Below are 12,518 nucleotides of genomic sequence, written 5' to 3' on the forward strand. Positions count from 1 at the left end.
TTGTGTACTAAACAAGAATAATCCTGCATGAAACTAAGTTAAATTCTTCTCCTCTTCTTTTATTTTTATTTTTTACAATCCCTCAGTTTTCGAAGCCGCAAGTATGATGACAGATTTGCAGATAAACTGTCTTGCATCCTCCCCAGACTACCAACCCTGAAAAGATTTGAGTGAGTCCTTCTTAACTGAGTAACTCAGTTTTGAAAGGACCAACTTTCTAAGTTGTTTTTTTGTGTGTGAATGTCTAAGTGTGATGTGAATAAATATGCTCCTCTTCCCCAGGTTTATCTGTGGTAACCTCACTGATGTGGGAGCTGCCAAACTCGCCAGAGCCCTGGAGAGCTGTCCACAGATCACAGAGCTCAAGTAAATGATTATTCACTTACCGTAACAACCAAAGATTATTACCACGACTCTAAGATTTTATAGACCCTTTTATCAGGAACTAACCAAACTTGGTTAAAGATACAGTACCATTTTTGCCATGATAGTACAGTTGGTCTGATACCGTATTGAACAGGTTTTGCATTGTATAAAGTCCGTATTGAACAGGTTTTGCATTGTATTAAGTGATTTGGGTTGTCTGTGTGACAGCTTCAGTGACAACAGCCTGACCGACAGAGGAGTCAGGGAGATCGCCGACATCATTCCGAAGCTGCCCAGTCTGGCCTCTGTCTCGTGAGTTTGTTGTTTCCTTGACTGGATCATATGTGTTGCATGATCCTAGCCCTTTATGTTTATTAAGGGTAGCTTATTTCTACATTTGAGCAAGCTTGCACTTTTGTTAAAAAGCCTGTGTGTGTTGTATGTTTCCAGGCTGGGGAAGAATGGCTGCTCTCTGGAGAGTATATACACCCTTCTAGAGAAGATGACTTCCTGCCCCTCCATCCAGGAAGTCTATGCTGAGTATGTTTTTGAGTAGACAATACCCACTGGGCACAGACGTCAATTCAACGTCTATTCCACATTGGTTTGTATTTGTATTTATTAGGGATCCCCATTAGCTGCTGCCAAGGCAGCAGCTACTCTTCCTGGGATCCAAACACATTAAAGCACTTACATTACATATAAAACAAAAGATAAAATAGTACATCATATAACATTATTACACCACTACATATCTACAATACAAAATGTATAATACCACCATACAACAATATTACAATATATGCATATGCGTGTATCTGTACCTTTGTTTGTGTCTCTTCACAGTCCCTGCTGTTCCATAAGGTGTATTTTTTACTTATTTTTGAAATCTGATTCTACTGCTTGCATCAGTTACCTGATGTGGAATAGAGCTCCATGTAGTCATGGCTCTATGTAGTACTGTGCGCCTCCCATAGTCTGTTCTGGACTTGGGGATTGTGAAGAGACCTCTGGTGGCATGTCTTGTGGGGTACGCATGGGTGTCCGAGCTGTGTGCTAGTAGTTTAAACAGACAGCTTGGTACATTCAGCTTGTCAACACTTCTTACAAAAACAAGTAGTGATGACGTCAATCTCTAATCCACTTTGAGCCATGAGAGATTGACATGCATATCATTAATGTTAGCTCTCCGTGTACTTTTAAGGGCCAGCTGTGCTGCCCTGTTCTGAGCCAACTGCCTCTTTGTGGCATCTGACCAGTAGTCTAGGTGCGACAAAACTAGGGCCTGTAGGACCTGCCATGTTGGTAGTGTTGTTAAGAAGGCAGAATAACACTTTATTATGGACAGACTTCTCCCCATCTTAGCTGCTGTTGTATCAATATGTTTTGACAATGACAGTTTACAATCCAGGGTTATTCCAAGCAGTTTAGTCACCTCAACTTGCTCAATTTCCACATTATTCATTACGAGATGTAGTTGAGGTTTAGGGTTTAGTGAATGATTTGTCCCAAATACAATGCTTTTAGTTTTGGAAATATTTAGGACTAACTTATTCCTTGCACCCATTCTGAAACTAACTGCAGCTCTTTGTTAAGTGTTGCAGTCATTTCAGTTGCTGTAGTAGCTGACATGTATAGTGTTGAGTCATCCGCATACATAGACACACTGGCTTTACGCAAAGCCAGTGGCATGTCGTTAGTAAAGATTGAAAAAAGTAAGGGGCCTAAACAGCTACCCTAGGGAATTCCTGATTCTACCTGGATTATGTTGGAGAGGCTTCCATTAAAGAACACCCTCTGTGTTCTGTTAGACAAGTAATTCTTTATCCACAATATAGCAGGGGGTGTAAATCCATAACACATACGTTTTTCCAGCAGCAGACTATGATCGATAATGTCAAAAGCTGCACTGAAGTCTGACAAAACAGCCCCCACAATCTTTTTATCATCAATTTCTCTCAGCCAATCATCAGTCAAGTGCTGTGCTTGTTGAATGTCCTTCCCTATAAGCGTGCTGGAAGTCTGTTGTCAATTTGTTTACTGTAAATAGCATTGTATCTGGTCAAACACCAGATAGTTTCCAGAAGTTTACTAAGGGTTGGTAACAGGCTGATTGGTCGGCTATTTGAGCCAGTAAAGGGGGGCTTTACTATTCTTTGGTAGCGGAATGACTTTTGCTTCCCTCCAGGCCTGAGGGCACACACTTACTAGTAGGCTTAAATTGAAGATGTGTCAAATAGGAGCGGCAATATCGTCCGGTATTATCCTCAGTCATTTTCCATCCAGCTTGTCAGACCCCGATGGCTTGTCATTGTTGATAGACAACAATACTTTTTTCACCTCTTCCACACTCATTTTACAGAATTCAAAAGTACAATGCTTGTCTTTCATAATTTGGTCAGTGCCTTGCAAAAGTATTAATCCCCCATGGCGCTTTTCCTATTTTGTTGCATTACAACCTGTAATTTAAATGGATTTTATTTGGATTTCATGTAATGGACATACACAAAATAGTCCAAATTGGTGAAGTGAAATGAAAAAAATAACTTGTTTCATAAAATGCGAAAAAATAAATAACGGAAAAGTGGTGCGTGCATATGTATTCACCCCCTTTGCTATGAAGCCCCTAAATAATATCTGGTGCAACCAATTACCTTCAGAAGTCACATACTTTGTTACATACAGTCCACCTGTGTGCAATCTAAGTGCCACACGATCTGTCATATGATCTCAGTATATATACACCTGTTCTGAAAGGACCCAGAGTCTGCAACACCACTAAGCAAGGGGCACCACCAAGCAAGCGGCACCATGAAGACCAAGGAGCTTTTCAAACAGGTCAGGGACAAAGTTGTGGAGAAGACCAGATCAGGGTTGGGTTATAAAAAAACATCAGAAACTTTGAACATCCCACGGAGCACCATTGAATCCATTATTAAAAAATGGAAGGAATATGGCACCACAACAAACCTGCCAAGAGAGGGCCGCCCACCAAAACTCACGGACCAGGCAGGGAGGGCATTAATCAGAGAGGCAACAAAGAGACCAAAGATAACCCTGAAGGAGCTGCAAAGCTCCACAGCGGAGATTGGCGTATCTGTCCATAGGACCACTTTAAGCCATACACTCCACAGAGCTGGGCTTTACGGAAGAGTGGCCAGAAAAAAGCCATTGCTTAAAGAAAAAAATAAGCAAACACGTTTGGTGTTCACCAAAAGCCATGTGGGAGACTCCCCAAACATATGGAAGAAGGTACTCTGGTCAGATGAGACTAAAACTGAGCTTTTTGGCCATCAAGGAAAACGCTATGTCTGGCGCAAACCCAACACCTCTCATCACCCCGAGAACTGGGACGGTGGTTCACCATCCAGCAGGACAATGACCGTAAGCATTCTGCTAAAGCAACACTTGAGCGATTTAAGGGGAAACATTTAAATGTCTTGGAATGGCCTAGTCAAAGCCCCGACCTCAATCCAATTGAGAATCTGTGGTATTACTTAAAGATTGCTGTACACCAGCGGAACCCATCCAACTTGAAGGAGCTGGAGCAGTTTTGCCTTGAAGAATGGGAAAAAATCCCAGTGGCTAGATGTGCCAAGCTTATAGAGAAATAGCTCAAGAGACTTGCAGCTGTAATTGCTGCAAAAGGTGGCTCTACAAAGTATTGACTTTGGGGTGGTGAATAGTTATGCACACTCAAGGTTTCTGTTTTTTTGTTTTATTTCTTGTTTGTTTCATACAACAAAACTTTTTTTTGCATCTTCAAAGTGGTAGGCATGTTGTGCCTCCCGAGTGGCGCAGTGGTCCAAGGCACTGCATTGCAGTGTTAGCTATGCCACTAGAGATCCTGGTTCGAATCCAGGCTCTGTTGTAGCCGGCCGTGACTGGGAGACCCATGGAGCGGTGCACAATTGGCCCAGGGTAGGGGAGGGAATGGCTGGCAGGGCTGTAGCTCAGTTGGTAAAGCATGCCGTTTGCAACGCCAGGGTTGTGGGTTCGATTCCCACGGGGGGGCCAGTATGAAAAAAATAAAATCTATGCACTCACTAACTGTAAGTTGCTCTGGATAAGAGTGTCTGCTAAATGATGTAAATCAAATGATATAAACCCCCCAAAAATCAATTTTAATTCCAGGTTGTAAGGCAACAAAATAGGAAAATTGCCAAGGGGGGTGAATACTTTCGCAAGCCACTGTATACTTGGACATGTAGTGTCAGCATTTGTTGCTGGCATGTCATGCCTAAGTTTGCTTATCTTGCCAATGAAAAAGTTATTAAAGTAGTTGGCAATATCAGTGGGTTTTGTGATGAATGAGCCATCTGATTCAATGAATGATGGAGCCGAGTTTGCCTTTTTCCCCAAAATTTCATTTAAGGTGCTCCAAAGCTTTTTACTATCATTCTTTATATCATTTATTTTTGTTTCATAGTATAGTTTATTTTTATTTGGTTTAGTCTTAACTTGCAGTACGTTTGCCAATCAATTGTGCTGCCAGACTTATTTTCCATACCTTTTGCCTCATCCCTCTCAACCATACCATTTTTCAATTCCTCATCAATCCAAGGGGATTTAACAGTTTTTACAGTCATTTTCTTAATGGGTGCATGCTTATTAGAAACTGGAATAAGTAATTTCATAAATGTGTCAAGTGCAGCGTCTGGTTGCTCCTCATTACACACCACAGACCAGCAAATATTATTTACATCATCAACATAAGAATCACTACAAAACGTATTGTATGACCTCTTATACACTATATTAAGCCCAGCCTTTGGAACTTTGGTTTTCCTAGATATGGCTACTATATTGGGATCACTACATCCTATGGATTTGGATACTGCTTTAAAGCTAATTTTCTGCAGCATTAGTAAAGATGTGATCAATACATGTTGATGATTTCATTCCTGTGCTATTTGTAACTACCCTGGTAGGTTGACTGACAACCTGAAACAGGTTGCAGGCACTGGTTACAGTTTGAAGTTTTTACTTGAGTGGGCAGCTTGATGAAAGCCAGTCAATATTTAAATCACCCAGAAAATATACTTCTCTGTTGATATCACATACATTATCAAGCATTTCACACATAGTATCCAGATACTGACAGTTAGGACTGGTCTATAGCAGCTTCCCACAAGAACGGGCTTTAGGTGAGGCAGATGAACCTGTAGCCATATTACTTCAACAGTATTTAACATGAGATACTCTCTAAGCTTAACAGGAATGGGGTTCTGAATATAGACCACAACACCGCCCCTGTTGGCATTTCTGTATTTTCGGGAGATGTTATAGCCATGTATTGCTACAACAAAGGTATTATCTAAGTGAGTTTCAGAGATAGTCAGAATATGATTGTCATCTGTTACAAGAAAGTTATTAACTTCATGAACCTTGTTTCTTAGGCTACATATGTTCATATGGGCTATTTTTAGCACTTTTCTAGGTTGTTTTTAATGCTTTACTGTGAAGCTTATCAGAAGTAGGCTTGCTCATGTTATTTATATTGGAGCTGATAGTGCACAGTGAGCTGCACACAGTGGACTTCCTAATAGGGCACATCGCCTCAGTGCTAACAGTGTAACTCTGGTTCATAGGCACATGATTACTGCATACAATAGCTGTAGGATCAACAGAGGTATTCAGGGGAGTTAGGGGGACATAAATTAAGTTACTTACATTGTTTTTGCCAACGCCCCTGGGATAATGTACATTTGATGCAGCATTATGACAACTCATTGTCACAATGGTAGGGATTAACTGAGCTGGTCTTGGGTCATTGAGAATTAATTGTCTTAACGCAGCCTTGAAATGCATGGACGGAGTCCAGGAGCCAAGATGATTTGGATGGACTCTTCCTGTATAGTATCTTCTGTTTCCAGAAGTTGTCAAAGTTATCTATAAAAGTGATTCCAACAGAGCTATAGTAATCTTTTAGCCTGATATTTTGTCTCACCTGTCCGTATATTGCTGCGGTGCTCACAGATCCGTGTCTTAAGGCTTCTGCAGGTTTTCCCTATGTAAGACAGACCAGAAGGACATTTCAACATGTAAACAACATCGGTGGACATGCAGGGAATCAGTCCTTTGATCTTAAATCTTTGTCCTGTGCGGGGGTGGGTAAATGAGTTGCATTTGTACATGAAGCTGCATTGAGCACATTGGGCACATTTGTAATTACCCTCCGGAACCTTGTCCAAGAAAGTTTCCCTTTTCTCTGGTGGGTAATCAGATTTAACCACAATGTCTCTCACGTTTGGGGGTCTTTTCAAGACCATACGTAGCGGATATTTAAAAATGGGTTTAAATTGTGGGTCAGTATCAATAATGTACCAGTGCTTCCTGATAATGTCCTTAATGCCTTCCCCAATGGTGAGTATTGGGAAAAGCATGAGGGGACATGTTCTGCTTTTTCTTTAACTTTTGGTTGAAGGCTTTCCAGCTGTGTTAGTCCTTCAAAATGATCATTGGCATGTTTTACCCAATTGTCTTTGTACCCCCTTTCCTTAAACCTCTGTATGAGGTCCGTGGTCTGTTTCTGATAAGAAGCATCAGAGCTGCATATTCTTCTGATGCGACTGAATTGACTTATAGGGAGACTTTTAATAAGTGGACGTGGATGAAAGCTGTCACCTCTAAGGAGTGTGTTCCTGTCCGTAGGTTTCCTATAGAGAGGGAGGTTTTATCCTTAATAACCATCACATCAAGAAAACTGATTTGGGATAGGTCATAGTTAATGGTGAAATTAAGGTGTTCATTCATAGAGTTTAGATAAGCATGGAATTACAAAAGTTATTCCTGGGTCCCTGTATAGATCACGAAAATGTCATCCAAATATCTCAGAATTAGGAGAATATTGGAGAGAAAGGGGTTAAGGTCTGGATTCAGCACCACCTGTTTTTCAAACATTCCTAGATATAGGTTAGCACAATTAGGAGCCATAGTGCTCCCCATCGCTGTCCCTTTTGTCTGGAAGAAAAAGTATCCTCTGAAGAGAAAATAGTTGGAGGTTAATTCCAGTTCAGCCAAGTCCACAATACAATTGGTTCTGGGAAGAGCATTAGGGGGACGTTCATTGAGGTAGAACTTGAGGGCCTCTAGGCCGCCCTGATGGGGGATCTTAGTATATAGACTGGTAACATCAAAAGTACACAGAATAGAATGTTCTGGTATATGGTCCACAGATTTCAAAAAATTAATAAAATCAATAGAGTCTCTGGTATACGTGGGGAGAGAGATCGCCCAGGGTTTCACAACATAGTCTACAAAGGTAGAGATAGTCTCTGTCAGAGATCCGTTACTACTCACAATGGGCCTGCCTGGTATAGCTGGTGTCATGCTCTTGTGAATTTTGGGGAGAGCGTATATGACAGGTGTGGTTGGGCAGTCAACCTTCATGTACTCATATTCTGTCTTTGTAATTTCCCCTTCATTCAAAAATTTTGACAATTTATCATGGATCAGAGATGTCACGCAGGGGAGGGGACATTGAGAGGAAACTTCTTCAAAGGGAATCTTTCTGGATCCACAGGCTCAACACACTGTCTCCTCTTGGCCTTAACGAGGAGTTTGACTTGAAACCGTTTTTATAGTTTCAATATGTCCAAATTGTGCTTTTTTATCCTAATTGAACATTGTATGAATATTGTATGTATATTACTGTACATTTTGATCACATTCCTTGTATATGATCATATATTTTGATACATTGAATGTTAATATTGTGAACCTATGTTATACATTTTTTACCACTGAGAACTGCCCCTATATATAGGACCTTCCACCCCCACCTGGGATATGGATGCCTGATGAAGACCTAATGGTCGAAACGTTGTTTTAAATAAATATCACCTGGGAGCATGAGCAGCAGTGTTCAGCGTTTTACTTTCTGTTTTCCATGAATTTGCCTACAGCTCCAGCACCTGTGGAAAGTACCTGGATGTTATTCAGCTTTTGTTTGGGGAGTTTCTCCCACTCCTCTCTGCAGATCCTCTCAAGCTCTGTCAGGTTGGATGGGGAGTGTTGCTGCACAGCTATTTTCAGGTCTCTCCAGAGATGTTCGATCGGGTTAAAGTCTGGGCTCTGGCTGGGCCACTCAAGGACATTCAGAGACTTGTCCCGAAGCCACTCCTGCGTTGTCTTGGCTGTGTGCTTAGGGTTGTTGTCCTGTTGGAAGGTGAACCTTCGCCCCAGTCTGAGGTCCTGAGAGCTCTGGAGCAAAAACCTGTTTTTGCTTTGTCATTATGGGGTAGTGTGTGTACATTGATGAGAAAAACAAAACAATTTAATCAATATTAGAATAAGGCTGTAACGTAACAAAATGTGGAAAAGGTCAAGGGGTCTGAATACTTTCCGAATGCACTGTATGTGGTAGAGACAACCTGGGCTGGAGACTGGGTAGAGGATGAAGGAGTAGGAATCTCTGGAAGCAGGTGGGCGAAACTGTTGGTCAGCAGGATGTGATCCCCCAAAGCCATTTCAGCCCCATTCACCGCTGCCTTGCGCTGGGCTTACGGTGTGTGACGTGCCGCCACTAAGATGCAGGATCGATAACCGTGGCATCCGCCAACTCCTCATAAAGCGTCCTTGCTCCTTTATTCTCCGAGAGAGGTGGGGAGGGGAGGTGAGATGTGAGGGGAGAGCTGACTTCACTAGGGAGGGGTCTCTGCAGGGCAGCTCTGGCCAGTCAGTCAGAGAGTGGCAACATGGTGACGAGGCAGTGGCACGACAACCAGGCTGAGCAGTAGAAAAGTAAAAGGTCTTCGAGTGGGACCTATCCAGGATACGCTGCAATGTCTCAATTTGCTTACTCTGGACTTCCAGCTCAGACATATATTCCACAATAAGCTGACAGTTTCCATATTGGAAATTTGTCCGGACAATATTATCCCGGAACTGTGAAAAGTAGGTGCAGCTCCTACATGGGATGAAACGTTCACCGTAGTCTCTGAAGGTGGTTGCTGCCAATCTGGAAAAAGTCAGTTTCCCCGAATGGCAGAAAGTGGTAGACGCCATTTTGGAACAATTCTGTTAAAATCCACGCAAATAAAATAGGTTGTTGAGGAATCAGCTATAAGTCAATCAATCCACACAGTGTGATAGTCAGTTAGATTGAAACACACCGTTTGTAGGATCACCACAGTTAGAGGCAGCAAGCCAGAACCCAACCACAGACTAGAAACCAGCCAGCACTAGGACCCACAATAAACACAACCAAGGCACAAAATTCGCCAGCATAACAACAGCAAGGAGAGAGCGGTGACTTACTCAATGCGATTGAATGCTGGGGCCCATCAGCAACGCAATGGAGGCCATGTTACCAGTATGATAGCCAGCAGAGAAGCACCTTGGAGGGGATGTACACTAACGGTCAAAAGTTTTAGAACACCTACTCATTCAAGGGTTTTTCTTAATTTGTACTATTTTCTACATAGTAGATTAATAGTGAAGACATCAAAACTATGAAATAACACATATGGAACCATGTAGTAACCAAAAAAGTGTTGAACAAATCAAAATATATTTTATTTTTGAGATTCTTCATATAGCCACCCTTTGCCTTGATGACAGCTTCACACACTCTTAGCATTCTCTCAACCAGCTTCATGAGGTAGTCACCTGGAATGCATGTCAATGACAGGTGTGCCTTCTTCAAAGTTAATTTGTGGAATATCTTTCCTTCTTAATGCGTTTGAGCCAATCAGTTGTGTTGTGACAAGGTAGGGGGGTACACATCAGATAGCCCTATTTGGTAAAAGACCAAGTCCATATTATGGCAAGAACAGCTCAAATAAGCAAAGAGAAACGACAGTCCATCATTACTTTAAGACATGAAGGTCAGTCAATATGGAACATTTCAAGAACTTTGAACGTTTCTTCAAGTGTAGTCCCAAAAACCATCAAGCGCTATGATTAAACTGGCTCTCATGAGGACCGCCACAGTAATGGAAGACCCACAGTTACCTCTGCTGCAGAGGATAAGTTCATGAAAGTTACCAGCCTCAGAAATTGCAGCCCAAATAAATGCTTCACAGAGTTCAAGTACAGACACATCTCAACATCAACTGTTCAGAGACTGTGTGAATCAGGCCTTCATGGTCGAAATTGCTGCAAAGAAACCACTACTAAAGGACACCAATAATAAGAAGAGACTTGCTTGGGCTAAGAAACACGAGCAATGGACATTAGACCGGTGGAAATTTGTCCTTTGGTCTGGAGTCCAAATTGGAGATTTTTGGTGCCAACCGCTGTGTCTTTGTGAGACACGGTGTGGGTGAACGGATGATCTCCGCATGTGTATTTCCCACCGTAAAGCATGGAGGAGGAGGTTTTATGGTGTGGGGGTGCTTTGATGGTGACACTGTCTGCGATTTATTTAGAATTGAAGGCACACTTAAGCAGCATGGCTACCACAGCATTCTGCAGCGATACGCCATCCCATCTGGTTTGGGTTTAGTGGGACTATCATTTGTTTTTCAACAGGACAATAACCCAACACACCTCCAGGCTGTGTTAGGGCTATTTTACCAAGAAGGAGAGTGATGGAGTGCTGCATCAGATGATCTGGCCTCCACAATCCCCCTACCTCAACCCAATTGAGATAGTTTGGGATGGGTCTGACCGCAGAGTGAAGGAAAAGCAGCCAACAAGTGCTCAGCATGTGTGGGAACTCCTTCAAGATTATTGGAAAAGCATTCCAGGTGAAGCTGGTTGAGAGAATGCCAAGAGTGTGCAAAGCTGTCATCAAGGCAAAGGGTGGCTATTTCCAGAATCTCAAATATAAAATATATTTTGATTTGGTTAACACTTTTTTGGTTACTACATGATTCCATATGTGTTCTTTCATAGTTTTGATGTCTTCACTATTATTCTACAATGTATAAAATAGTAAAAATAAAGAAAAACCCTTGAATGAGTAGGTGTTCTAAAACTTTTGACCGGTAGTGTAGTTTCCAGTAAAGGTCAGTGGAATGCCAGGAGGGCGACAAGTGCTACACCGGGACATGGGAGAGTCAAAAATAGTAAATCCAAGTGGAGTTCAAGTTTGGCAGTAGTCCAAAAATATCCAAGGCACAATGTCAAGTGGAAGGCACAATGTCAAGTGGAAGGATGAAAGCAGCAGTTGGCCGGTTTCTGCTCAGATAATGCCCCAGTGCAGAGTAGGGTGCCCAGGTATATCCAAGTAGACCTGTTTTGTATGTCTCCTTAAAAACTCTGTGTGCAATATTGCACTATTGTCCAATGTGTTCACAGCCAGATGAAACAAAGGTAAATGGAGACAAAAATCCCCCAAAAACCTTTCAGCTACAAACACTGATCAAACAAAACAGAAAAAAGACATGCTTCCCACCATCTTGAAAAGTTCAACGTAATTTAATTGAAATTACGTGGAAACAACATCGATTCAACCAGTGTGTGCCCAGTGGTTAGAGACTTCTTGTGTTCCCAAATAGAACCTTCAGTTAATTGACTCCAGTTCTGAGAAAAAACTTGCATACTTTATCAAAACTGAAGAAAAAAAACAAGTGTTGGTTAGTATATACTGGTAAACTATGTTTTATCTCTCTTTGCAGTGAAATGAAGGACATCAACGTCCTGTTTTTCCCAAGCTCAGACATACAAGGGTGAGTTTTGCGTTTTAGTGAAGTGAAATAAAAGAATGTATATCTTTAATTAATTTTTTCTATGTTTGGCGTACCAACAGGCCCATGAAAATCAAGCTAATGTTTCATGTTCTTGTTGAGAGAACGTTGCTTTTGTTTCATTGTTTTATCAATACCACATTGAGGGAAATCTACTGTACTGTATCAATCAGCCTCTCTCTTATCTCTTTTATCTCCCTTTCTATTTGTCTCAAGTTCTAAGAAAGAAGTTGGGCTGACTGTCAGGTATGATATTCTCTATTTTGTTCTTATAAAGAATATTTTATAATGTACAGATCTCACTTGAGCTTTTGAATACCAGGAGTAACATTGCTGTTGTTTTTTCCCTCTCTTTATGTGTCATCCAGCCTGTTAAACTGCAGTTTGAATACTGATCAGATGACCAGACTGTGTCAATTGCTATCAAGATGTCCTGGCCTCTCTGTCCTAGAGTAAGTAAAAATGTACCCAGTGTTCTTGAGCAAGTCACATCACACTGTGGGTAAAGACACTAAA

General features: G+C 41.6%; 1 protein-coding gene across 1 annotated transcript in view; it reads left to right on the forward strand.

Moving 5' to 3' along the window:
* LOC311137413 (protein NLRC5-like) overlaps positions 1-12,518 on the forward strand; it is a 41,102-nt gene that overhangs the window by 10,438 nt on the left and 18,146 nt on the right. The window contains exons 6-12 of the mRNA XM_084171895.1: positions 87-170; positions 283-366; positions 595-678; positions 817-906; positions 11,934-11,984; positions 12,219-12,248; positions 12,371-12,454. Coding sequence (XP_084028021.1) covers positions 87-170; positions 283-366; positions 595-678; positions 817-906; positions 11,934-11,984; positions 12,219-12,248; positions 12,371-12,454 — 507 coding nt within the window. The remainder of the gene's footprint in view (positions 1-86; positions 171-282; positions 367-594; positions 679-816; positions 907-11,933; positions 11,985-12,218; positions 12,249-12,370; positions 12,455-12,518) is intronic.

The sequence above is a fragment of the Coregonus lavaretus genome, assembly GCF_964263955.1.
Source record: "Coregonus lavaretus genome assembly, chromosome: 11".
NCBI lineage: Eukaryota > Metazoa > Chordata > Actinopteri > Salmoniformes > Salmonidae > Coregonus > Coregonus lavaretus.